Below are 27435 nucleotides of genomic sequence, written 5' to 3' on the forward strand. Positions count from 1 at the left end.
GATCAAACCGGCACGCAGATAAATTTTGGGAACCTAGGGTCACACAGTGGCTGTCCTACAATCTAATATGGGCCTAGAGATATTTTACTGATGGATCGTAAAGATCCTGGGATCCCCAAATAGATACCTGCTGGTGCACCTCAGCTGTGAGGTGACACATTGTAGATGCCATTTGGCAACCACCAAGCAGTGTGCTGGTCCTGGGGGCTGTTTCACACTTTGCTCACTGTGAGACAGGAAGGCAGCAGGCTTTTTAGGGGAAAGGAGGATGTAAAATAAGAGCAGCTGCATTGGAAGTGGTCAGAGCCCCATACAGCCCAGCACCATGTTTCTCAGAGTGACCAAATGGGACAAGCTTTAAGAATGGTTCAAACAGTCCTGATCTTAGGTTACTAGCTTTGTATCTCAGAGCCCAGGGTACAAATTTTTCCTATGAATCTGTTCCAGATCTCTCAAATCAAGACAAGCATCTGCACTATCCTCTGGCAGGACTCACAGTTTAACTCTATTGAGGTTAATTTAGTGAACAGCTGGGTAAAAAAATTGGAAAATGAACAACAGTAACAATACTCCAGCTGCAACTTGATATCCAGCATCATGCAATGACCAACAAAACTCTCCAGGGTGTGCACAAGTGAGAGCTGTTTACTTTTCTCTGGCAACAGTTCATTGCGCAATTGTGAGCAGCAACATCCCAGCTGCCATCAATTTCTTTTGTTTCCTCAAAAGAGCCACAGGGCACCTGACGCACAGCAATGAATTGCAGAAAAGTACCAGTGTTTCAGATGGTTGGCTTCTGGTATTCTTTACCCCCTTCACAGAAATTGTCTCCAAATAAAACAATTTTGTAATATCCAACAGACATTTTAGAGCAGATGTTCAGGAGCCCCACACTTACCAAACTGAAGTCTAGAATCTCCAAATTGCTTCCCCTGAAGTTTAGATGCCTGAAAAACTCTCTACATCCATTACAAGTCTCCAACAGCTAATCCTGATGTATATGTACACCTTTTTGTGCATCAAGAGCAGGCTGGTCCAAAAACTTTCTTCTTCTTGTCTGTGGGTGGTACCAGTCCGTTTTGGCTTGTTCAGATAAGGGCAAGCTCCTGAGTGGCCCTGGCCCATTGTGCCCTTTTGCATTTGTAGCTGAGGTAGGCTGCAGGTCCATCATCTGAATCTTTCCTGGTACTTATCTTTGTTTTATACACCTTTACATCTTTTTACACACCTATGCCAAACAAGCAGGATCCTTTATAGGGCTCTCTTCCCAGCCCTGCTTTCTGTCCTTCTCCACTTCACATACCTTGTGTCCATGTATGCCAGCACTGTATTCTGTCTCCATTCATCAAATCTCTTACCACAGTCTTTTAACAATTTACTTTAGTGAGCAGTTTTTCATATTAGAAACCTGGTTCTAATTCAGGCTGGAAGGTACCATGTTTCCTCATCCAGAGAATGATCTGGAGACTCACCTGAGAATAAAAATGAAACAGAGACTCAGCTTCAGTGGTCTGAGCTACCTTCCTCACAAGCCATGGCAGAAGATGGAACCTTCTTCAGTGCTGCAGCAGATGTTTTATCCACAAATACCACTGTGGGAATGTGCCCAATCAGCCAGCTGTAAGTGGTGCAGCCTTACCTGTTTTCAGGCACCACATTCCACATATGATCATCATAATTTTTAGAAGCCATCTTCAGAATGTTAAATGGTGCCAGGACACGAGCCCAAAATGGAAACTTGCCTGTCCATCCTGCCATTTTGTTAGGATGGGCCACAGCATACTTCTGATGTGAGGTTACACAGGTTGCCTCCATAACAAACTAAACTCAGTTCTGACGCCTTTCTCTAGTTCTACATCCATGATTCCCATTCTTCTGGCCACAGCCCTGCCACATGACCTATCTGATAATACTGCTTTTTCTCTTGGCATTTTGTTTTCTGCACTCTTCCTGTTCTTCAGTCCCTCCCTTTCTTCCTAAGAAAGGAAATAAGCTTTTTCTAAGGATAAAAATCTTTCTATTCTTTTGCAAGGCAGAAGAAATCTTTAGGGCTTTCAGCTATAAAACCTAATTTGTCAGTCCCCCCCCCCCCCATCTCTCTTAATGGACCTCTTATGCATTTATAATGTAGTCAGTACCACAGTATCTAGGGACCTTATAAAGAATTTATAGAGCAAACATTTTTTTTTTGCAAAAAGTTTCTACTCCTCTTCTGGCTATTGCCAATCTCTGAATCTGTTCTCTTTGATTTGCATAGGAAGCCAAGTTGCCTGTTTTGTACTCTTGACACAGACTGTCTTACAGTATCCTGGTACTGCATTTGGGATAGTAAAAACAGGTTTACTGGGATTTGTTTTAGCAGTTATTAGCTGCTGAACTGTTTGTAATAAGCAGAGCTGGCTGCGTTTGTCCACCAGCATCAGAGTGGTATCTGAGGTAAGAGCCCAGAATGTTTCATTACACCTTGAAGTGACTATATAATTACTATGTAGAGAAAATAATTCAGTGTTGGCAAGAAGTGAAATTTTAAATTTCCATGTCACTAGCAGTAAGTAGCTGGATGCTGCAGGCACCTCTAGGGAACATCTTCCTCCTCAGTATCCTAAAGATTTCCACCACTACTTGCAGGGTGACCAACACCTCACATACACCTAAGGTGTGTGCATATGATTGTGTGAGGAAGTCAAACTCCTTCAAGGCCTGAGTCTGTAAAGGTGAGCTCTATAACACTGAGGGCCTTTACTGAGCCAGCTTTCTGGTCTCCAGTATAATAACAGTTTGATTTTGACTTCACAGAGCCAACGAGACCAGCGGAGGGTGGTGCTGGTGCAGCAGGTGACACTGATCAACACCTTGGCGCCTTTCCTACTCCAATTCAATGAGTTGAAATTTTTGCTACACTTGTTTTCCAATAATAAAGTATCTGTATAACAACACCTAACAAGAAACATTCTTTCAATATTGACAGAGCTATTTGCACTGACTTTTATTTCCAAAGTAATCAAAACCAGTTACCAAAATGCCCAAACCCAATGCCATGAATGGAGACATATCTTGGGTTGTCTGACTCCATTCAAAGAGCCATAGAATTCTAAGCAGGGCAGGGCTGAGGGTGAGCTGTGCTGTTCTCTAAGGCTGTCTCTGGATTTGTGACTGAAAGGAAAGGATCTGCACAAGTTTAGTAAGAAAAGAACACTGATTAGTAAATTGCAAAGTTAATGAATTCAATCATAAAGTACAAGAGCCAAAATTAAACTCTAGTTAAAAAAACTCCAACCAACCAAAAGGTGCCAGAATTGTCCCAGTACTCAGCCAGTCAATGTGCCAGAACTGCCTGTGGTCAGTGCACTTCTTGGCAGCTCTGGACACTGGATTATCACTGAGATGCCCATCACCCCTTATCACAGTAACCTCTCTGCATCTCCATTGCCCACCAAAGTCTTCACTGAACAAGACCAGGCTTGTTAAGAGGAATGCTGGGACTGTTCCACAAGGATCAAGGATAGGAACCCCCTCAGCAGCTTCTCTGAGAAGCAGATGCGCGCATTTGTCCTCCTCACCATTCTGCAGCAACAGTTTCCTTCTGCTTCTTCTCCCAGGCTTGATCTCACACAGGAACCCTTCATTAACTTGATCTTACTGGAGATAAGAAGTTTGACTAACTACAAGTACTCATGTAAAGGAAGCCTTCAATTACATCTCCATAAAATTATGTCTTGAATTATAAGCAGCATTTTTACTAGCTTGTTGAGTAAGTGATAAAAAAAGACAAGGTGAAAGGAATCAATAATTTAAGCTAGTATTTCTCATTTCTATTAAATTATTAAACTAAAAATATTCCTTAGAGTATTTTCAACATACTCTATTTTCCATAAACTCTGTTGCAATTTCTAGTTATAAAAAACCTGTAAAGCAAGCTATATAGCAAACCCCCATGTAATTCAAGAGGGAGCACAGAAATCTGGAAAGTGATCAAGACATAAACAAAATAATGAAACGGAAATAAGCATCCAAAACAGCAAAATATATTTAAATAGTATCACAAATACACTCAAAAAATCTATTTACATATCTAAAAACTGTATATTCAGTAAAAATCCTCCCACAAAAGGTATTTATAAACAAGAAAACTAATCCAATTTCATTGCCTACTGCTGGCAACAGAGGTGCTTTACTGCTAGCATAGCAATAACTATGCTTTTACAAAGTAAAATTATTCTAGGAAAATCTTGAACTGAAGACTGGACAACAACTACAAGGCATACAAAACATATGGAACTGAAAATACATAACTCTAGTAGTGCAGAAATGAAGAATAATGGCTTTTTTCCCTCTCCAATACTTGTTCAGAGAAAAATACTACTGTGAATAAGCAATTTGAACCCCTTTAAAAGACTTATATTTGTAGAACTCAGTGCATTTGTATGTTTCAGCAAGGCTGATGCTATACAGGATGTAAATGAAACAAAGTCAACATAAAATCACGCTGTGACACAAGTTTATAAAAAACTTTATGGCAAAATGTCTGAATATACAGTACAGAGACAACCCTTGCAGAAAAGTTTTTCTCTCCCAGAAATTTGTACACAATACCACTAAACAATGCATACGCAACTGATAGCATATGTAACACTCTTTGGAATCAGATTTAAACTTCTTTCAGGCCCTGTCTTTTACACAGGAACAGCAGGAGGATAACTCCTCACTTGGATGCTCCCAGTGTTTGTCCCTCAGGTACATGCCCGAGGCTGGGCAGAGACCTGCGGAGAGGTGTAAGCATCAGGAGCTGGAGAAAATTTCCACCTGGGAATGGGGGTCACTGTAGGATGCCTTGATATAAGTCAGTGCAGAAGTGAAGAACTGATGCAGTTGAATTCCTCATCATCCACAGCCCTGGTTTGATAGTGTTTTGAAACACATGACAGTCTCTTTGTCCAAAAAGGCCTCATAATTTGAACAGCTGTAAACATTTCTTTTGAAGTTAGCATTTTCACCATGCCTTTGATGTTTAAAACAGTTACAAAATCAGAAGTAGGAACATCTTAGCTCATGTTAGAACTACTTCAAATTCAGAAAACCAGAGCTCTATAATTGAGAAAATAGAAACAAATCTGCAAACACATGATTTGTTTTGCAAATATTTTGCAAATATTTTTGCTGTATTTTTCAGCTCTATCTGCCTTTCAGCAGTCTACCCTAGAAAAAATCTTTGATAAATAAGCTGGAAACCATTGAGTACCCAGAAGCAAAACAGCAGGACAAACTGTTGCATTTATTCTGCCCAGAGCTAAGTCCATCACTGCATTGCATGGCAGATTCCTGCTCGGAGACTCAGAAGAGGTCAGGAATCCCACACTTTTCTTGTTTCCCTTCAGGTACAAAAAGAAATATACAGACTATGTCCATAAAAATGTAACAGTAGCAGGTAAAGATTTACCCATTAAGATCTGTCTAGTATAATTAATGGCAAGTGTTATGGTTGATATTTAAAGCTTTTCCAGAACAGAAAGGACTAACTTCTTGACTTCAAATATTCACAGGGTTACTATCAGGTGTTTATGGGGACTTAATTAAAATTTTCTAAGGCTCAAGCTGTACCAGTTTATGATGCAATCAGTTGAACTTTTACTGAAAGAAGCCAAAACAATGGTGGTTTTACAAGCCAAATGTAAAGGCAGTCTTTCTGAATCTATACTCAAGAGTTGATGACCAGGAATGGAAGACAGTGTCTTCTGCAGAGGGCAGTGCTGCTTTTCTGCAACCTGATGGATGTGTGTTCAACCCAACCTCAAGTATCCAGTTTATGTGCTTGAACAAAGAGTTTAGGTACCCAGCTCAGGCTCCAGAGGATAGCTTAGAGGTGCTCTAAGGTTATTCAAGAGACACAAGGGATTTGTCTGCTTGACCTTTGGCACAGGAAAGCAAAACAAACAAAACAGTAATGCCCTCAATCACAGGAAAATCCATCCTGGAACAGAGACCAAATCAAGTCTTCCTCTGGAAATATTTAATTCTCCTTGCTAATGAGCAATGGAGCACTTCAGGTCACTAGCATGGATTCAGATACCTGGCTTTTGGACATCTGATTTTAACTGAGATGACTCCTACCTCTGGCTCCCACATTAGGAACTTAAGTTGGATACCTGAAGTCAGATGGTGTGAGAACCCTCTATCCTTACTGAAAACAGCCACCTCTTAAAATCCCTGACAGAGCTGCAATCACAGCATTTACTCAGAGAAGACCCAAAGGCATTGAGTCTTCATAGGATATAATTTATCTCTTATTTCTTTATCCCCTTTTCACATTACGGAAGGGGATGGAGAAAGGTAAATCGGTGTGGGACGTGGTGTTTTCCTGAACAACACAGTGTAATACATACTAATGAAGAAACTTAGTGGCTGCCACTCATAGAGCTGAGAAAATCACCATTTTGAAGCTGGTGGGTACAAATTGCTTTGGCTGTTGTAGCTCTTGTTATTTATTTCGGGAGATACTGATGGGTATCAGTGTTAGCAGATTCTCTAACCTGGCTGGCTAAAAAGCTCAAATGGCATTAGAAAAAGCTACGATGGCAAAGACTTTAAGAGCTACATACTATTTGCATGTATTTAAATTAAAAAAAAAAAAAAAAAGGAAGTTATATTTTAGACAAGTATCAGCTACTCCCTAACACTTTTATTAAAATACTGATGGAAACAGAAAAAAGTAAACTGTAGGTCAATTGCACACACATATGCAAATAAACCACCACAAACTGTACTGTCTTAGCCACTTAACTTGTTTCACCCCTTGTTTTCAGTACTTGAGAAAATGGCATAAAAAAAGCTATACAGCTTTTATGACTGAAGGAAAGGATTTCTAGAGTCCCACCCAGCTCTGGAAGGATTAAAATCAGGATGCTGTGGGTTGGAGAAAACCTTAAGGTATACTGAGGATTCCCTCTTCTCCTAAGAAAATAATCTGTCCAAACAAACTTTGCTAGTGGTTTTAATAGATAATGAACTCACTGGTCCAACTCTCTACTCAAAATTTCACAGAATCAAGATCTTAGGCCTGCCAAAGACTTGAGATAAATATGCAAACAAGGCAACACTTGTATTCCCATTTTTTATCTATGGATTATTTTCCTTGTTAAATTCTTTGGGTTTTGCTTTGCTTTGTTTTCTTCAGAGTAACTTTTCAAAATACAAACTAACAAGAGCCTGGAAAATTCAGAATCACCTAACAGGTGAGGGAAAAATGCTCAGTGCAGTTTTTATTCCATATATGAATTAACTACTGGGAATGTATGCTCAAAGATCACCAGCAAGATATTTAATGTTGGAAGTAACACTGAACGTTTTTAAAACTCACTTCAGAACACACCATCTGAGAAGTATCAGAGCATAAGAGGGTTGTCTGATTTCCTTGTTTTCTGTGGCAAATTTCCACTGATGGCAGTAGAGAACTGAGGCAGGGCACAAGATGTAAAAGCAAATAAAACTAATGCTTCTTGGTAGCTACTTAAATACAGTAGCTGTATATGCTCAGTGACCCCACCACATATGACATGTAAATTGACTGGAGCCTTAGCTTGGTTCCTTTCCTGTATTTAAACCGCATAGTGAACATAAATGACAGATCAGCATGGTTTAGCATTCACAAGAGCTCCTGTCCATCAAACTGTTGTCTCTAAACAAAGGCTGCCTTAAGTAAGACATATGAACACATGACCTGTCTCCAAAATGCACGGTCATATTAAATATGTACATGTAACAAAATTCAAAAATATCAGTTCTACCCTCTTCTGTTTAAGATTGCATTTTGTAACTGTTGCATATACTGTAGCTGCTCAAAAAGCTGAATAAAGTGAGTAGAGCAGACTTTTTCAGAGAAAAATAGTTGTAGAAAAAGTTTTAAGTATGGTACAGTAAGAAAGTTCATAGAGCTCTCACTTCATTATCTCTTTGGTTGCTGATTAGGATTTGACAAGTTTGAAGCCCTGTCCTGTATCCAGCACTGTGGGAAGAAACCAACTCATTTTCAATCTTTTTAAGCACCTAAAGCACGCTTTACAGACCCAGAACAGATTGAGACCGCAAAACCAGTTTGCCAAATGTACTAATGGATAGGTGATGCGTGGGAAGTATATCATCCAGTGTTTGGCAACATCACTTCCCGTTGGCAAATGCAAAGTGTAGTCACTCCAGTGCTTTGATACCCCATACACCGCTTTCACCGTGCGGCCCTTTTCAGACCAGCTGATGTTGCTGTCAGGGTTACAGTTGTACTCAACCCACTGTCTGGTGAAGTCACCAAGCTGTGGAGGGTCTGCTTCCTCGATGTCTACAACTCTGGCCATTTCCGCTCCTTGCACCGCAATGTACTGGTCATTTACTTTTCTTACTTCTTTAACCCAAGGCTGAGAGTTCTCACAGTCTAAAACAATGATCAGTCGAGAACAAAAAGTGCCGTTCTTTTCTCTCCACCACTCCAACAGCGTGTCAAGTCGTAAAGCATCACCCCCTGCCAGAAGGACAAAAAGATTTAACATCAGGATGAAGAAACACAAACTTCTGCAGAAATTTAACTGGTTTGACTGGTTCTAAGAATCCCTTACTTTAACAATTTGGACAGATATAACAGATGTTTTCAATTCATCCTGTCTGTAAATGTTGCATATCTCCATAGAGGTACTAACTGACTTGCTGACTTGCCATTAACTTACCCTTGGTTAGAAGGAAAACCCACTACCAATAACAAAAAAGGAATTCCTTTACAGAGTGAAAGAAATTATATCCAATTGAAGAAATATGGAAATTACAGATTAACAAGGTAAAAAAATTTGAAATAGTTTATTTTGTATTAAATCTTAATAATTTTAGAACAGGAATAGGACTCTTTTTTAATATGTTTTTATGAATATTAAAAAAAGGCTCCTCTAAAAGATGAATTTCAAATTTCAAATGCTGGAAACCAAAACAGTTTCAAAGCACAATGAGAAAGCCACACGTAAGCACAAAAATTCACATGATCAGGAATGAAGAGATTCTCTCTATAAAGACAGCTGTTTTCAGTGCTTCAAGAAAACTGGTATTGATTTACAGCTCAATGAAACAAAAGTCTTATTGGAATTTTTCCACAATATCTTTTTTTCCTGTCAGGTTGCAACTAGTGTCCAATTTCTCACGTTCTGTCTCAGCTCCTGCTCCAACAGCACTTTGAAAGAGGAGAATGTAATTAAACCTGAAATATATAGTGGGAAATCCTTCTGCTTAAGTGCACTGCATGCTGCAGGATCTGTGTAGTTTTGAAAAGCAGACTACTTACTCAGGTACCTAATGAAAACATCTTGCAAACAAGTGAATAACTCTCCATTGTCTCCCCAGTGATATTAAAGAACCAGTATATCCAGTATATCTCAGTTTTGGCTAGTTGAAGCCATGATACAGGTTTACAACAAAAACAGTTTGAAAATATCAACTTTAAAAAATGAAGAAGAAGAAAGGTATTTAAAGCTACTGCATTTTAATTCCTGAATGATTTTTCACTATGGAATATAATTAAGCAGTGTTTAAAAAGTTGTTAGCTGCATATTTCAGCACCTACAGTTCTACCTGTAAGGGGTGACAAAAAAGTGCTTCAAATTAATATCTCAGAATTAAAGGGTTGTACATGCTATTGCGGTTAAAGCAAAAGCAAAATTAAAGAGCTGCACCTTTCTCCAAGAAAATAAAAAACTGGAAAATTTAGTACCAAAGAAAATCTCTAGGATACAAACCTCAAGTAGTAAATTGTCTTGGTACATGATCCTCAAATTGCTGTAGTTGTTTACAGCAGAAACTTTTACAGAAGTAGTTTCCCTTTTCTAGGTACACCTTCCATGCAAATTCTCTATAAAAAAGTTCTTTATTTATTCACATTTTAAAGGCTTATAAATAAACTATTTAAGTGTATCTGTGTAGGAATGCAGGTGATTTCAAAACACCTTTAGACAGTATCATGCAAAGAAAACCATCTCATCCTTCACAGACACAAGCAAACATGCTTGGCTTCCAACAGTAGGAACCTCAAACATGTGGGCTTATCACCCAACACAAGATTTAGGCATCAAGCTGTGTAAGAAATACAGGTGTCTGGCTACCTCTGGCTCTCTGGAAGGTTTAGCAGGACAACAGGTAAGCCAACAGTTTCAGGAACAGAGACAAAGCTTTATTAGCCCAGCTCATGCCCTTGCCTTCATTCTGACAGCATGACCTCCCAGCTGATTTCACTGTTCCTACTTTATGCATGAGTAGTTAACAGTTTCTTTTATACACCATTGTGTTGTATCTCAACTTCCAACAACAGAGAAACAAAATTACTGAATTAAATTCAGTAAGCCTCCTTTGAAAGATGTCATTACAAAGCAAAGACTACATTGCTACTGCTTCGCTGTACCAGCCACCAGTAAGAAATTACTTTTTCAATCAGATGAATGTTTTGTTTCATTGTTGCCATCTCTTTTCATCTTCTTTACAGGTCAGAGGCTAGTACACGTTACTGGAACTGATGACCAAGGTTTCATCTGTCACAAAACGCCAGTGTCCAATACATGGGCCACAATTACAGTCAAACAGCCTTTATCTTTTCAGTTTATACTTTCAAGTTACATGCAGAAGCAGTGATATCTGGAAGGAGGATCACATTACACTCCATAATTTAACTAAAATTAATCACAAAAAAAGCATGTAAGACCTGTGACAGCTGCCTGTTCTTCTCTTTTATGTGACTATACATGTATCCAAGTAGAAGCTGAAGATGTGGTTGGACAGAGAACTGAAAAGGAGCTTTGTGAGAAAGTTGAATACCACTGCATTTACACAATGTATCTTTCAGCACTGAAAGTTTTAACAGTTACCTTGGCCTTTCTCCTAAAAGCTACACATTAATTTAGGTTACCGCTACCTACACAGTTCAGAGAGACCTGAGCTCTCCAGACACACTCCAGGGTGGCTAGATATAGTAACCTAGGATTGGGGCGGAAGCTGTGCTATTTTTGCAGCAACATTTGGCTCTACACATGCAAGAAAGCTGACTTTGTCTATGCTGCTGGCTGGAGCACAGGTGGGAGGTGGACTTTTGCTGACAGTCTGCTCCACACAAGGTGTGGACACACTGGGCAATTGCACGGCGTGGCAGCTGCTCTTACGGACAAACCACCCCCTTCTCAGAGAAGTCATTTGGCCACCCTATATACACTGTAGCTCACCACTCCACTAAGCTCACAGGACAGCTGTGGCTTTTTAAAATCTCTGATACAGATAAAGCCCTTGAGGAAAAAATACACACTGCTCTTCAGCAAGTCTAAAGGTTCAGGCATGGAGCTGCACCAAAACAGGTACAGAGCCTCCAGATGGAAACCAACCTGTGCCTGAACACCCACCTCAGCATGAGCACACATTGAAGGGCATGCCCTACTGAAGGGCACAAGCACCTGGAGGACCACTGCTGACAAAGAGCATTACAGTGAACAAATATTCCTCAAAATACACAGAAAAACCTGTCTTTAGAGCAGGAGTGTATAATTTCCACTTTAATTCTATGCAGGGGAAAAAAGCAATCTTTAAAGTTAACTTATTGAATACAAAAATAATGTGTGAGGAAAATCAGGGGAATATGAAACTGTTTAAACTTGAAAGAATACATTTGAGGTCAACAATATTAGACAATTTTGAGAATAAGTGTAAGATTAGCTGGCTGTAAAAGGATTATTATCAAAGTCAGTAAATACTAAAAAGACAAAGTTCATTAAGTAATTTACCTGTCATACAATGCAAGGGAAGAAAAGGGCTACCTCTTAACAATAACTTACCGGCATACCAAAGGGGCTTCTGCATTTCTCCATTCTCTCCACCAGCAGAGGAAATCAGCCTTCAACCTGGCTTGTTTTCTCAATTTCTTGTAGTCTCTGAATCTCTTAACAGTCATGCTCTGTAATACTACCTTTCCCTTTCTTCCCTCCCTGCCAGCAACTTGTATAAACCTGTTCTCCAAAGACTGATGGTTCTTTGCCATTCCAAACAATCTGACAGTAAGCACACTCAAAACTTAAAAGTTTTGCAATACAGTATGATTTTCTACGGAATTAATGAATTGAGTTGGAAAGTTTATCAATAACCAAAACAATTAAAAAAAAAATAAATCCCCAAACCATTTACCTGCCAGTGCCCATTCACCAGTGCCATGTGAGTGACCACTGTAATACAGAATGTAGGTATCATGTCTGGGTCCGTCTGCAGTCCGAAGTTCAAGAAAAGACTTGATCTTGGAGTGAAGGGTATCAAAGGTCAGTCCACTTGTAGAGTAGTCACAACCGTATGTCTCAATCATGTGATATGCAAAAAATCTTTGGATGGCGTTGAGCATGCCAGTAGACCTCAGATTTAACTCTTGGACATGCTCAGGTGGAAGAAGAGTCGGTTGGCCATCAGGACTAAAGAGAAGGAGAACAGCTAATGATTATGGTTGATAATTTTTTCATGCTCAGTGGACTTTTAGTAACTGGGGATTTTTTTCCCCTGCACATATTTTCTCTGCTATGAGGTAGCACTGTTTTAAATTCATATTTACTTTAAATTTACGGATTTACAAATTACTGTATTTGAGTGAGGGACCACTACCTATCTCCCTTCTGTCACACTTCAATTCAAAGCATAGTCCATACTCAGCCCTACACGATTCCTGCAGCTGAGAGACAGAGGGGGAGAAGGAAGCTGCGGTGGGAAGAAGGGAAGCTCCAACAATTTCATCAAGTGCCACTGAGGAGCACTGCCTTCACACAGGCACTTTGTCATGGACGTCTGGAAAGAAGTGCAGGGAAAATGAGTGCTAATCTGCACAAACCATAATGCAAACTAGTTTCCAATAATGGACAGAAGAGAAATCCACATACACACTTTGGTCAGATACTCTGAAATATGGAATTCACACAAATAATAAAGTAATTCTTTCCTGTTAGTGCTGTTCAGATGCTGCTGTCAGCATAAAAAATGTATTTTAGATAACAGTATTCACAGCTTAAAAAATCAGTTTTAAATCAAAGTTTTAAGAAAGTTACAAACTAAACCTGGAACAAACCGTGTATTTATATTTATGTCTACATAGATATGAATATGCAGATATAAAAAAAATAAAAAAGAGTCCCTGGGTTCCAAAATTAATTTTATTTGTATCGTTATATGTATATTCTATATAAAATATATATAAATGTATAATAAATCCAAATATATACAGTATATAAAATATTGAATAAAAATACACTTTTTTTGTAGGTCTACACAGCTATTCATTAATCATAATAATAGGAAATTTGGTCTTGCAAGACACCCAGTTAGAGGAGCGCCCCTCAGAATATATTTTCAGAAAGAGAAAAGCATTCATCACTCTTCAGCTGATGTAATAAGGGTAATGATAAGGAACATGACTGACAGCTGGGCCAAATTGGCCTCATTTATACTCAGTTACAGACATGGAGAGGTTTTGTGGGTGAATATATGGAGATAAATCTTACTCTGCTAATACAAAATATGACATTATGTTTTTTTTCCCTATATATGTATATATGTGTGTATTCTTCATGTAATTTGTTTGCAAGTCAATGTGTAAAGCTCTGCCTCCTTATTGACCTAGCTAATTAAATATTGCACCATCTCACCTGTCTATGGCTTTTATGAAAATTAATATTCCACTGGTATAGCTACATAGAATAGCTCATCATTACTGTTTGTCTCAGCAAGTGAAGACTGGGTCCATCACTGAAACAGTCAGGCTTTGTTAATAAGGAAGTTTAGTTCTGTCAGGTCCTAGAGAGTTGCTCAAGAGTATCTCATTTGCTCAAAATTAAAGGGAACTGCCTGTGCCAGAATAATATAATACAATGAATGAATTGTTACCATGGAAACAAAATTAATTTATTTTTATTGTAATGTAAATTTTGAAAATCTGTTTTTCAAATCTGTAATAATAATAGACATTAATTTTTTTAAGGGTGCACAGCTGAAGGACTGTATATCAGAAGCTCAGAAAAATTGTTTTTTACAATATTTAAGATACAGTTATCTAAGATTAGCACATCATTGGTTTCTTTGATGCTAAGTTCTTCCTTATCCACAAAATCCATTACACACACTGAAGCTGTGAAGTTTTCATAAATTGAGCAGTTCTGTTTTGAAGCCTCTCATTTCAACTTACTGCTCTATTTCTCTTGTAACATGACGAGATAATTTATATAGCTCTTGTTTATAATTTATAAAAAAATGTGCACACACTGATTCTAATTTTATGGCAAAACCAGCATTTGCAAGTTTAAAGCTTATAAGAAAAACACACAAACGGGCAAATAATAATAGTACAATCCCTTTACAGTCATGCATTTCTCATGTGGTAACATTCATGTTGGAACAAAAATCAGCTTTGAATTGTCAAAATCAATACGTGACATGTAGTCCACTTGCAAATCTAATTTTAATGAGCTTTAAATGTCGACACTACCTCATTTAATTGAATTCAAAGTTATTTTGAACTGATCTGTTCGGTTTATTAAATCTCTTCATGTAAGATACCTGGTCTCAGCCAAATGCCCCAATCCTCCTCTGTACGAGATACTGACTGTGAAATCCACCTATGCACAGCTGGTCTGCGTTCATCAGCTTTCTAAAAGCAAATTACCTAGATAGAAAGCTGGAGTTACTCATTCCAGGGTGAGAAAAAGGAGAAATAGAAAATCTGCCTATTATTTGAATTTGTATTTAATTGTTGAAAAATCCAAGCAACAGCATTGCATTGCCTCCATGAGCAAACAGTACACTTACACACTGTGAAGTTGAAACCATACCTGCAAAAGTTGGTGGGAATCACAATAGCATACCCAACACATGTTCCTCCCAAGCAGTTTCCAAGTTCATGGAAAAGCCCATGAGCCATGGACTCCAAAGGCAGAACAATGAGAAATGCACTCATGAAGATCCCATTGGTTGGCTAAAAAGAAAATAAAGAGATTTAGGCATTGTATGAAAATCCCTTTTTTTGATCTTACATAATTGGATCCTGAAACATGCAAAGTATTACTGGTAGTGTATATTTCTTTTTCCATGTATTACATCGTGAATTACTGTAAAGACAAATGAAAAGCTTGGGGAGAAGGTGGCTGGTAAGCAATGATCACTCTTCTGAAAGAATGCATTTGAAAACACTAGACACTGCAGAATTTAGCTGTAAAAACTGATCATAGCTTAGTTTTACCAACAGAGGCAAGAAAATTAAATGCCACAAAACTAATTGTGTGCGTAAAATTAGATCTGTAAGCATCTGCAGGGTCAGGCCTTAATCAGTAAGGCACAGCACAGATATTATGTATCTAGCATCAGATGACAGCGCTCTGTATTGCATCCATCCCTGGAGGTACTTAAAAGACCTGTGCATGTGACACTTTGGGAGTGGCAGACTTGGCAGTGCTGGGTTAATGGCTGGATGTAATGACTGTAGAGGTCTAATCCAACTTAAAGCATTCTATGATCATTAAAAACATACATTTAACTTGTGGAATACTACATCTCACACAAGAGATGAATTCTAAGATAATTTGTGAGCATTACTTCAATTAAAAAGACAATTCTTTGTCAGTTACATAACTACCAGACGTGAAAAGGACCATCCTCTACAGGACCTCATAGCATTTACAGAGCTAATACCCTATATTGAACTGAAAAGCAGTTTTAGAAAGTATTACACTTACTAGCTGATTTCTGTAAAAAACAAACAAGAAGTTTCAACAATTTCATCTCAACCACTAGTACTAGTAAAATAAAAATGGACTTCTGAAATGCCAGATGTCTCTGAGAGGCAGAGCAGATAGATTAATTTTAATTATTTTAGCATGATGTGAATGGGTTTAATGAGGTATTATATGCTTTAGGAAAGACAGAAACAGTATTATAATATACAATTAAACAAGAACTTTAGTATCCATGGTGCATTTGTTAAATATTGATGTTTGCTATGTAGCAAAGGAAGTAAATTCATAGCTAGAGATTTCTGTCTTGAGAAGAATCCTGTGGTCTCTGACCCCCTCTATGTTTTATTCATAGAGGGGGTCAGAGACCTTTTTGTACAAATCTACAATATTAATGGTTTGGGTTTTTTTAATATGGATATGGCCTTATTGTGTAGGACTTAGTGACTTGATGGGTACTGGTAGTTCAACTTAACACAAAGTCAACACTATCAATACTTTGGAAAGTATATTATACTGAAAAAAAATGACACCTAAACCAACCCAGATCTTGTTGGGACATGGCACTAGCTCAACTACATTCAGCTTTTAAACACAATTAGCCTGAAAGAACTGCTTTACCCATCTAATGTGCTAAGAAGTAACAGTCTGCTACCTGTCCTGTTTTTAAAAATCACACTTCTGATGGACGGATCTCACCTATGTGTCCTTGAAATGGTGACAGCAATACCTCTAATCACAAATAAACACCTGAATCTGGTATTAAATAATAACTAACTGACAGCATTATTAACTGATAGCATAAATTACCTGAAATCACCAGAAGACAGGAAAGCTTAAAACACTGTAATTGGTATTACGGTACCAAACTGGCAAAGAAAATTCCCAAGTACTTGTGAGATAAGGATCGTGCACAGAAATACTAAGGATCATCTCAGTGATCCATCTTGCTCTTTATCTTGCTTTGAGTTTGTACCAAATACTATACCAGAAATGGGAAATAAGCTCTACAGTGTTATGAATCAACTCAGCTCCATCTGAGGTTTCAACTCTGTCATTTTTTAGTGGCCATTTTATGCTGTGGAATAGGAAAATGTTGTGTTTTACATTTGTAGACAACTCTCTAATGTAAAGATGCTGGCACTTGCTGTTAGCACTTTTTCAACAGTTTCGATATAGAAGAAATATGTCACAAATGTAAAAATTACTTATGATGATTAGAAGAAATCTATAGTAGGATAATAAAATATCTTAATCCAGCATTGCAAAAAATTGACTGGTAGCATTTTAAAAGACCTAAACAATAAGAACTTCAAACAGCAAAAAATATCTGACTTAGTAATTGCAGTAAAACTGAAGACAGGTTCCTCCCTTAAGATAAGCAGCTAAAATTCCAGGTGGAAACTGTCAGTGCTTTACTGAATCCCAAAGATTTGATGACTGGTCCTTAATGCAGCAGATGGCCATGGATGCACAGGCAGAGCCAGAAAGGGATTTTGTTCTTTCATCTGTTCAGCCCATTTTCACTGTTTTCGATTGCACTAGCCTGCAGTAACATCCCTGAACTCCAAGTGCCCATAGATTCCAGACAGATTGCTCAAAAAGCAAACAGAAGACAGGGACCATCTAGGCAATCCTACTACTGAAAATAACCCAAAAACATGAGAAATCATTTAGCTCCTAATCTTTGGGGTTTTTTCTTCTGTTGGGTTTTTTTGGGTTTTTTTTTTCCCTTTGTCTGTATTGTTCTAAAGGAATTAGCAATGAAGTCTCATTTCAAACAACATAGAAAAGGTAAAAGAAAAAAATCTACTTTTTGCCTCTGATGACTGAAATGACCGACAATAAAAGATTGGTCAGATTTTACTAGCAGTAGTATCTTTCCCCTTTCTCTTTTTTTGAGCACTGTTTATTGTTAAGTGTAACAGTTATAACACAAGAAGAATTTAGAGGTATTTTACAGTCAAGATGTCTTTTTATACTCATGGACAGGACAACTTACATCTCAAAGAATAACAACTATTTGAAGCAGAATAACTCTGGAACTGTATTTAATTATGGATGTGTGACTGAAGAAAAAAACCCAAAATGCATAAAATATTAGTTTAAATTGGAAGCCAGTTACGAAGACCTATAGAAGAGCCCTTCTGTTTAAAACAGAAACGAAACACTAAACATATGTCAACTAAGATGATCGCAGGATCACCGAATGGTTGGGGTTGGAAGGAGTCTCTGGAAATTGTCTGGTACAAACCACTGCTCACACAGCAGGGTACCTGGGATTGCATCTAACAGACCAATAACTGAGACAGCTTACAAAGATGTCTTTGTGCATTTCCAAGCAAAAATGCTGCCCTGCTTTCCATTATCCAAACTGAATATTTACCTGTTTTTATACACAAGCACACCGACATACACAAAACCACCCAAACAAAATAAGCATAAAAGAAAACCCTATATGAGAGAGAAGCCTCAGGAGAAAAAGGGTAACATGTTGACTAATCTACAAACATTTGATGAATAGCTTATTTCAAATGAGGATAAGATATGTATATTACAGGTAGAAAAAAGCTTAAAGAAAAAATTGGTAAAGCTACACAGTACATCAGCTACCAGAGGAAACAGTCTTATAACAAGTTACTGAATGGACAGTCTAGGGAGATCAAGAAATAATCCTTTACTTTTGACTGTTAGAACAGCAGTGGTAAAATCTAGAAAAGACTCAGCAGAAAACTATTGTCACAATCACTGGCAGATGGATTTAATGTGCTGTGTTCCCCATCCCTGACTCCTGTTCTACCCATGAGAAAGCCTGTGCTTTAATCTATGTGCATTTGTTCCAGCAAAACCACAAGCAGTTATCAGTTTAAAAGCACACTAAAGTCTGATGTTTTTAAATAAAAAAACGTGAATCCTGAAATTAATGAAATTTTGACAGCAAGCTAAACACATAATAGACTCTTTAGACTAACAATGAATACTTTCTCTTGTCACCAGAAATCCTCCTCAGGACTGAGGAGCTCTGGAAGTGGTGGTGACAGCAGCAAGGTGTGCTGCCAGTGTGATTTCAGCAGGCAGCCTGAGGTAGCCCTTGGGACAGGACTGGAGAGGTAGAGAGCCAAGGACGGCTGAGCACACACCAAAGACAGGAAGACAGGCAGCAAAAGTACACACAACAGAGGGTGAGTTTGAGAAGAAATGGTGAGCAGTGAGCATTGGGGACGTAGGATTCAGCTTAAGAGCTGATGGAACAGTAGGAAAAGAGGGAATAAAGGTCTTAGAAAGGAAACTCAACAGAAAACTCTCAAATAACAGCAAAGCACAGGTATTGAAGGCAGATTGGTAAGAAAGGGAAAAACTGTCAGTGACAAAAACATGACCAGACAGATGAAAAAAAGCAGGAGTGGCATGGATATTTGAGAAAATATGGAAAGAGGCCAGAGGATGCAGCAGTGCCTCTGGGGGCTAAAAAAAACCAACAAAAAATATCCCTGAACAAGCAAAGCCTGAGGAGGATTGGATTAAAAATAGAAGCCAGGAAGAAAACAAGGGTAAAGAGAGAAAGAATGGACATGATTTGCATTCAAGTAATTTAACCTGTGATGTTACTTAAAGTATATCTAAGTAAATATAGATGTTACTATATATACAGGCAACTGCACCAGAATAAAAACTACAAAATCATTAGCTCTTCCCCAAACAGTAAAGTACTCACATATACAGTAATTTTATTTTGCCTCCTATAAATAATTCAAGTTAAATGGAACTTTCTGTTTATGTATGAGTACTCAAGCATGTAACAAATACTATTATTTCACTAGCCCATAAAATTCACTAAAAGCAAGAATAATGTACTGAAAGTACTTCATTCCATTACTTTGCCTGCTCTAACATAGTTAATTTTTCTCTTGGTAATGTTAAATACAAGCCTTCCAGAGATAATAATTCTCTTTGGCCAGTTATACAGAAAACCTTGGCATAGAGCACTTAACAAAATTTGGTTTTAAGTTTCTGAGAAAAAGAGTGCCCCAAACCTTTCCAAGATCTTTGTCTGAAAATTACAAGCTCCTCATCTGCAATTTTTTCATTTTATTGGATTCTTGAAGAAGTAATATCTGAGTCATTTGCATGGCTTCTTCTGGATCTTGTCCAATCCAAGGGCCTAATTACGAACAGGCACATGATTAACTGCTGAAATAAGTTGGCGCTAAAGAGTCTATTGATCTAACTGAAATTAATCACACAAATGCGAAGGCAGGTGCTGACCATCTCCTGCAGATTTTGCAAAGAAAATCTCCGTACATTTTTACCAACAGGACAAGACATCTTTCCTCTGCAGCTATAACAAGGAATACTCTCAGGAGCAGACCATGTCCCAGCTGAAACATGCCCCACTGAAAGAAAAGCTGTTACTCCATTTTTTAATGAACACAACTTCAACATGTTACTTTTACAGTTCTCCCCAAACACCATGAACAGAGACTTTAAACCCTTGTTTTACCAAAGGCTGTGTTCCGCTTAAAGAAAGGGCCTTGGCTAACAGGACTTTTAGCCTCAACAGCTCTGCATCAGTAAGAAAACCACTGTCTCTGCTACAGCCAGTTAATTCACCTCACTTTAAAAACCTTTCCACAAAAGTAGATTTGATATTTTTCTGGCAATTTTAATAAGATACTTCTAGACACTAATTAACAGATAACTGGTGCTTTAGGTCTTGACTTTTCATACACCTGAAGCACAAATGTTGCAGTTATTAGAAATGTTAAGAGGGCATAGATAATGCTTGCAAAACATTTTCCATTAAAGGGAACTTCCCCCCAACCCCGCTTCCCACCACTCCATTTCTTGCTGTGAGATTTTTTTATAAGCTATTGCTAATTATTTATGGTTGACTGTTAGGAAGCACTTTTCCAAGGCTCAGATTTTTAGCAATTCTATTCATAGGAGGTCAAATGGCAGACCACAAAGTGATTTCAAGCCACCTCTCTTACCAAATGCACTATCATTAAACAAATTTTCAGTAGTGAGGAAAGGAAAAAACAAAAAATGCTTCACCTTCCAGTGAAGCATTTAACAGATTTAAAATATAATTCAGATATATAATAATATAATATATATATAATATATATTATTACATATAGATATAATATATAATTCAAACATAATTCACACACACTGAAACTACAGAAATCCCAAACTAATGTTACAAAGATTGAAAATTGTTCATCTTACACATGCAAAAAAGGTTTTAAATAATATTTAGAAGAGCAAACACATTTTCAGGAACTGATGACCAAGGAATACTTGGCATTCCTAAGAAAATCTAAGGAAAAATGTGTTAAAAATGTAAATGTAAAATGTAAAAAAATATTCCTTAATATAAGAATGTATGAATGGCTGTATTAATCTGCACCAAATGTCCATCCAGAAGAATGTCTGGTCTCCAAAGAGCCCAAATGGATGCCCAGGAAAGACTATAAGGACAGACCAAACATGTTTCCAGAGTACTTTAACCACTAGTGGCTCAAGAACTTCCTGAGCCAGACAAGGTTTCCAGATAGTCCTCAGACCCCAGTGAATTTTGTCTAGCTTCCTCCTGAGCCTCAGTAACCATGGGGCACACATGGCATGCTATGATGCACAGCCCCAGAGCTCAAGACCATATGGGGAGCTATTCCTACCTACCTGGCTCCAACCTGCTTCTTGACAACTTGATTCCCCTCAACTTTTGCGCTGAAATGATTCTTTATTGTTTATTTTTAGAATTGTTTATTATCGCTACTTTTTTGCCTCCATTTCCTTCTGTCCCTTTGGCAAATTCAAATGCTATAGCTATGACTGCTGATAATGTTCCAAAGAAAAAGCAAAACTACCAACTCCAACAAAGAACCTTACAAATTAACTGTTAATTTCATCTTCCACTAACATCTTTAATACCGTTCATCCACAAGATTATTTAAACTAAAAAAATCTGCAGGATTAGAAATTATACAGGAGTGGGCAGGAAATTGTTCTGGAAACTCTACAAAGAAATGTCTGTAAATCTGATCTACTGTAAGTGATATTTTACGTATATTAATATATGTTTGTAATTCATATAATAGGTGAATGGACACAAAATTGTTATTGTGGTTTCCATCAGTTTGAAAAAGAAAACAGACTCTGAATGTCCTGCTGCAACTATGACAACACACCATGTGTCTTGGGCACTGAACAAACGTTTTGAAAGAAATGTATGCTTTTTGCTAAAGAAAAGACAACATCCTTAACTCATAAATGGAAAGAAAAGTTAAAGGACACTATGTGATTTTAATGACTGGTCTTTCAGATACCATATCCTGGGGTGCATAACCAGATTTGAAAGTGAGACACTTAAAGCTCATGTTATACCAGCAATCAGTTTATCAGCTGATCTCTGAGTCCATTTAATTGATTAAAAGCCAAGCAAAATTACTGAAAAATATATTATTTAATACATTTCAATCTAATTAAAATAGTTTACAACAAAAGCCCTAGATTTACTGAGCATTACTAAGGTTAAACACAATGATTTATTTTGAAAACAAATTTTATGACACAATGAATTCAAAAGCAAAACAATTTCCCAAGTAGGTAAATGCAAAATACTTTGCTCACCTCTTTTGCCCTGGAAGCATTACCTTTTCTCATGCTACCAACACAGGGAAGCTGGTAAGCTGCACTTGCTGTAACAGTCAAGGCAGCTTAAAGTGTTATGTTCAAAGCACATGACAGAGAAACCATGCATTCCAACTTTGAACTGCTAACCCACAGCACACCATCAAATTTTAGGAATTTTATGGAGCCAGCAATTCTCAAGATTATTGTCAAGAGGAGATCAAGATAAAGAGATTATTATTTACCTGCCAAGAGACAGCTCCCAAAACAGCAGTCGCGACAAGGCTGAAAAACACCAGCTGTTCTGAGATCAAACAGAAGTGACGCATTCCTTTAGATGCCATGACTCTGTCCAGGCTGTTGTTTTCTGCACGGTGAGTATAGTACACCTTGTGGCAGTCATTTAGTTTTGTGTGAAATCCCCAAAGGGTTATAAAAAAAATAACATGACAGATCATCCAGAAAATTCCAAAAATAGAAAAACCAGGTATCACAAAATACCAGAGATCCAAATAACGTAGTTTAAAGGCTGCAAGAATGAAAAAGATTAGTTCAATGACTCCAACTGAGATGACAGAAAGCCGCCTGCAAATTTTACCACGGTACAGGTAGGGCTTCCATCGTTCAGTAACGGAAAGTCCACTGAAGTAAACGTCGAGAAGGGGATCTGAAATGAGGCAGCTGAAGAAACATGCCAAGGCAAAAGGGTTTGTGGGGATTTTCAGCGATGGAAAAAAGAGTAGGGATGCGATGGCCCCAAAAATTGCCAAATTTGGAATTGCCAAAAAAGACTTCATACGTAAGTCAATAATCAACATGGCCAAAGCCAAGACCAGCAGAATAATACTTAAAGATTTTTCTACCAGCATGGTTGTGCTGGCAATTGCAAACCCAACTAGCTCCAAAAATTCAACTGTTGTCAGCAGAGTTGGTCGATGATGGACACAACCACAAATCCTCTCAACCAAAGCACATAATATCCTTAAAACAATGGCAGAGAGAAGCAAATATTTTGTAGCTTCTTCTTTCACATCCGTTTTGAAGGCAGAATTATTGAGAAAACATAGAAGACCAAGCAAAAAACCAAACCAAAGATTGGAGAGACTCAAACTTGCTGTTTCCATTGAAAAATAGTAGTACAGTATGCTGGCAATTCCAAGAATAAAAAGCCCCAGAATAAATATTACCAAAATGAGAGCATCTGCAGTTTTTTCCCACCTGACATAAAGGCCCATGCAAATGGCAACCAGTAGGTTGATTCGGGCAAGATAGCCAAGGTATCTGACTGATGAGTGCATGTTCACTTCTCTGTTTGCTTCTTCTAGCCTTGTCATTGCTGCATAGAGACAGTGACTAACACAGTAACGCAGTGACCTACACATGTAAACTGCAGTTAGGGGTTTCACCCACTTGACTGACAGTAAATATTCAGGTTTCATCCAACCAACACAATGTAATTGCTGCCTTCTGTAGTATCATTTCAGTAACAGTGGTCCAGAATCCTTGATGCCCTGGAAGAGAATTAAGAAAAGTTTTAGTGGCATATAATTCCTTTTAAACATACAGAGCATAAACATGACCAATCCCATCTCAGAAAGAAGTTTAATATCTAGAGTAAAAAACCACATAAAAAAGACCAATTAAGTGTGAAAACAAATATAAATTGGGTTCTGCATAAACCCTATTTCATAAACTAAATGGGAGGAAAACAATCCTGGCCTGGGCAGTTTTCCACAAAACTCGTTGATTAGGTATCTGTATTAGATATCTATGGATATTCAAAACCCTTCTGTGATAGCCACTTGCTTCTAGAACATTTTAGAATTATTTTAAAAGACTTTTATTTCACCATTACATTTGGTAAGTTCTCACTTTATATTAAATCTTTTCAGCATGCTTTTCAAGACTTCCTTTTAGTAGTCAAGTAAGTATATGATTTACAAAAAGAACTTCCACTCAGTTAATGAGCATAACCCACAGTGAAAAATATATCATTATTTACATTTCACAAAAGGAGAGTGGACACACAGATGTAACAACTGATTTGGCATGGTTTGTAGAGATTTCTCCTAATGTAAAATTAAAGCCTTCATTTGCACCCCTTCAAGCCAGTTTCCTCCCTCTGAGGAGGAAAAACTAATGTGATTTTTTTTTTTAATATAGTTAGGAATGCAGTATTTTTAAGGGGCATTTTGTAATGTTTTGGGCAGAGTCTCACACGTAACACATAAAAAGACTTATATGCAGCCTCTATAATTTTTTAAGTAATTAACTAATTGCTCATCTTACAGAGATGTCTGAAGAGTTACTGGTATGATAGAGAAATCAGCATGCCAAGAACACTCAGTGCTAGGTTATAGCTTATTGCTTTTATTTATAATGCTGAAGGAAATGTTACAAGACACCTTGACTCAAATGCAAAATTTAGACTTTATTCTCCGCTGATTTTTAAATTCTCATTTTTTGAACCAGTAAACAACAAATGATAAAGAGATTGACTGATATGCCTGTAAGTTTTGGCAGATTCAAAGACTGACATGCAGTGTAAAACCAGCTTCAATAATTGCAGAAGAGAAAAACTAGGCCTAAGAAACACTATTGTTTAAATTACTTATTTGGTAACATGTAGTTCCAAATTATGTTATATATCCCACAACAATGAAGATATTACTTGGAAGAACGATGCATTAAGAAACTATTTACCTGAAGCAGAATACATACCATATATTTAAAGCAAATTGCTATTACATGAAATTACTGTAAGTTAAAAGTTGTTCAGATTTAAAATGTGCATTTTCATAGTATTCATTATTACTAGTGTTTTACAGATATTGACTTAATTCTGAGTTGCTTGGATGCTTAATATTTCACAATTATCTCTTCCCTCACTTAGTAAGGTACTTCCAATTCCTCTCACCCTTTTGTTTCTCCATTATATAGATAAACACAAATGCAAGTCAGCTTTCATATTCCAGGTCATGATACTTTAGGATTCATAGCACTGACTGCACCTCACTGTTTCTTGTACTATAATCAACATCCATTCATTTATGGACAACTTGAACCATTTATTTCAGCTGCTACACATGCCCTCCCCCTGCCTCCAGCTCTCTCTAGCTCAAACTATGAATACAGAGAAATGATTTCCCGTCTCTTTTCAACCCACAGCACTGACATGCGATTACTGCTATTCTGAAGAGCATATGCCATGCTGTTTATCTGGATTCCTGAGCCTATCTGGAGCCCCTCCAAGTCAAGGGGCTAACCCTATAAACGTTCAGTTTAAGAGCCACAGAAGCCAGCAGGAATGAGCCCTTTGCATATAAGCAAATGTCAAACCTCGCACCTCACACCTGCCTTAAAATTTTGCTGCGATCACTAAATTGTTTTTTGTGGGATCATTAACAGTAGCAAACTCCCTTCCAGGCAAGCAAGGAGCCACTCTGACAGAGCACAACTCTCACGGGGTCAGCTCGTGAGAACTGGGGTTTTGCTGCCAACACACCAAGTGAAACGTGAAAGAGAAACTCCTCTGCTCCCGCCCCACCAGCTGCTTTGGCTGAAGGGTGGGGGAACAAATGGGGCAACACGTCTGTTCCTACTGCAAACACACAAAATCTACTTGGGCACAAAGGATTTGCAAAATGACAGCTGACACTGTGAATGTAATCTCTTCTTCCTGACCCCACCTTCTAGCCAATTAGCAAAAATGTGTACTCCTAAACCACACTATTACACATTAGCATTTTTTAACCAAAACACATGGTCGACTTTTTGTGAAGCGGAAAAGGTGCATCTTCATGATTAATGTATCCCACAACACAGCTATTACCAAATAAAAAGACAACAGCAATTAAATTTCAAAAAGAAATTTCAATAACTGATTTGTTCTCTTAAACACAGCTATTTGCTAGTAATTTCTGCCAATACTTTGTTTACACAAGGACTGTTCAAAGTCCTGGGTGGGAGAGGTAGTGCTGTTGTGTTTGTTTTAAATTTATGGCTTTAAAGTTTCAGGTTGAACATGACTTACAGATCTCAACAAATCACATTTAGAATCAAAACAGAATGTGAACACCCACTTTTAAGTATTTGCCAACTTTTACAAATATAATTTCAGGGAAAATGGAGCCTCATTAACATTCAGAGACCAAACTATCTAATAGCTTTCCTATATGTAAAGAAACACTGCTCTCAATGTAGTTTTTACCCTAAGAAAGTTGGGCAAACAACCAAACCCCAGAGCTGGTTCAGCAGTTAAGCACAGGTGACACCTATCTAAAATAATGAATCAACTTTCCTTCACCTTAATTCTTCCAGTTCAGCACTTTTCTTCTTTTTAAAGCAATTCTGAAAGTTTTTTTTTTTCAAAGAAACAAAAACTCCCACTTAGCTAATACATTAACACAGCAGAGTTAACCCCGGCTGAAGGAGTGCGCTGCCTTCCAGATGCTCACAGCGCGCCCGCAGCGGGGTCGCCGCTCTGAGGGGAAGCGCGCGCTCCCGGCTGGAGCTGCCCTGCGGGGCCGGCCCGGCCAGGGAAGGTCAGTGACGGTATCGGCCTCGGCGGCGCGGGGTGCCTCGGCAGCCTCCCCGCGCCGCCGATCGATGCTGGCGGACCCCACTTCCCACGGCGGTGTCCACCCGGCCGCCCTCGGTGACGAACCCGCGGCACCTCCACCCCGCCCGGCCCGCTCTCACCTCAACAGGCGGCCCGGAACCTTCCCGCCCCCCGCGCCGGCCGCCGCCATGTCGAGGCCGAGCGCGGCTCTTCCCGCTACGGGCCGCGGCGAGGCTCAAACAGCGCCAGGGCGCGGCCGGATAGAGTTCTGAGAAAACCAATAGCCCCAACCAAACCCACAAACAGTGTGAACTGGTGCTTAGGCATGGGAGCGGGAAAGCTGTGTTGAAATCAGGACTGCAAGGCAGACCGGCGTGACTCGTGCGCCCCCGCGGCCTCGCAGTGCGTTTCTCCGCGCTCGGTGTTGGAAACGCACGTTTTGAACTGGCCCTCGCAGGCAGGTGAGCAAATAGCGGGAAGGTTCTG

At 38.5% G+C, this 27435-nt stretch overlaps 1 protein-coding gene across 1 annotated transcript; it reads right to left on the bottom strand.

Annotated features, from left to right (window-relative positions):
* Window positions 1–4003: 4003 nt before the first annotated feature.
* LOC131573244 (transmembrane protein 168-like) lies at window positions 4004–27217 on the bottom strand. The gene is made up of 5 exons (XM_058827005.1): window positions 27090–27217; window positions 22634–23899; window positions 14856–14998; window positions 12181–12455; window positions 4004–8506 (listed from the first exon to the last, which is right to left on the bottom strand). Exons 2-5 carry the CDS (start codon window positions 23825–23827, stop codon window positions 7959–7961), a joined length of 2160 nt encoding a protein of 719 aa, XP_058682988.1. The 5' UTR covers window positions 23828–23899; window positions 27090–27217; the 3' UTR covers window positions 4004–7958.
* Between the last annotated feature and the right edge of the window lie 218 nt (window positions 27218–27435).

This window comes from Poecile atricapillus, chromosome Z (assembly GCF_030490865.1).
Source record: "Poecile atricapillus isolate bPoeAtr1 chromosome Z, bPoeAtr1.hap1, whole genome shotgun sequence".
Classification (NCBI taxonomy): domain Eukaryota; kingdom Metazoa; phylum Chordata; class Aves; order Passeriformes; family Paridae; genus Poecile; species Poecile atricapillus.

Coding starts and splice junctions, on each gene's coding strand:
- LOC131573244 (XM_058827005.1), bottom strand. CDS start 23,827: ATGAAACCTGAATATTTACTGTCAGTCAAGTGGGTGAAACCCCTAACT. Junction 12,456..14,855: donor ATTCCCACCAACTTTTGCAG/GTATGGTTTCAA, acceptor CCTTCTCTTTAG/TCCTGATGGCCAACCGACTC. Junction 8,507..12,180: donor TGGTGAATGGGCACTGGCAG/GTAAATGGTTTG, acceptor TCCTTCTGGCAG/GGGGTGATGCTTTACGACTT.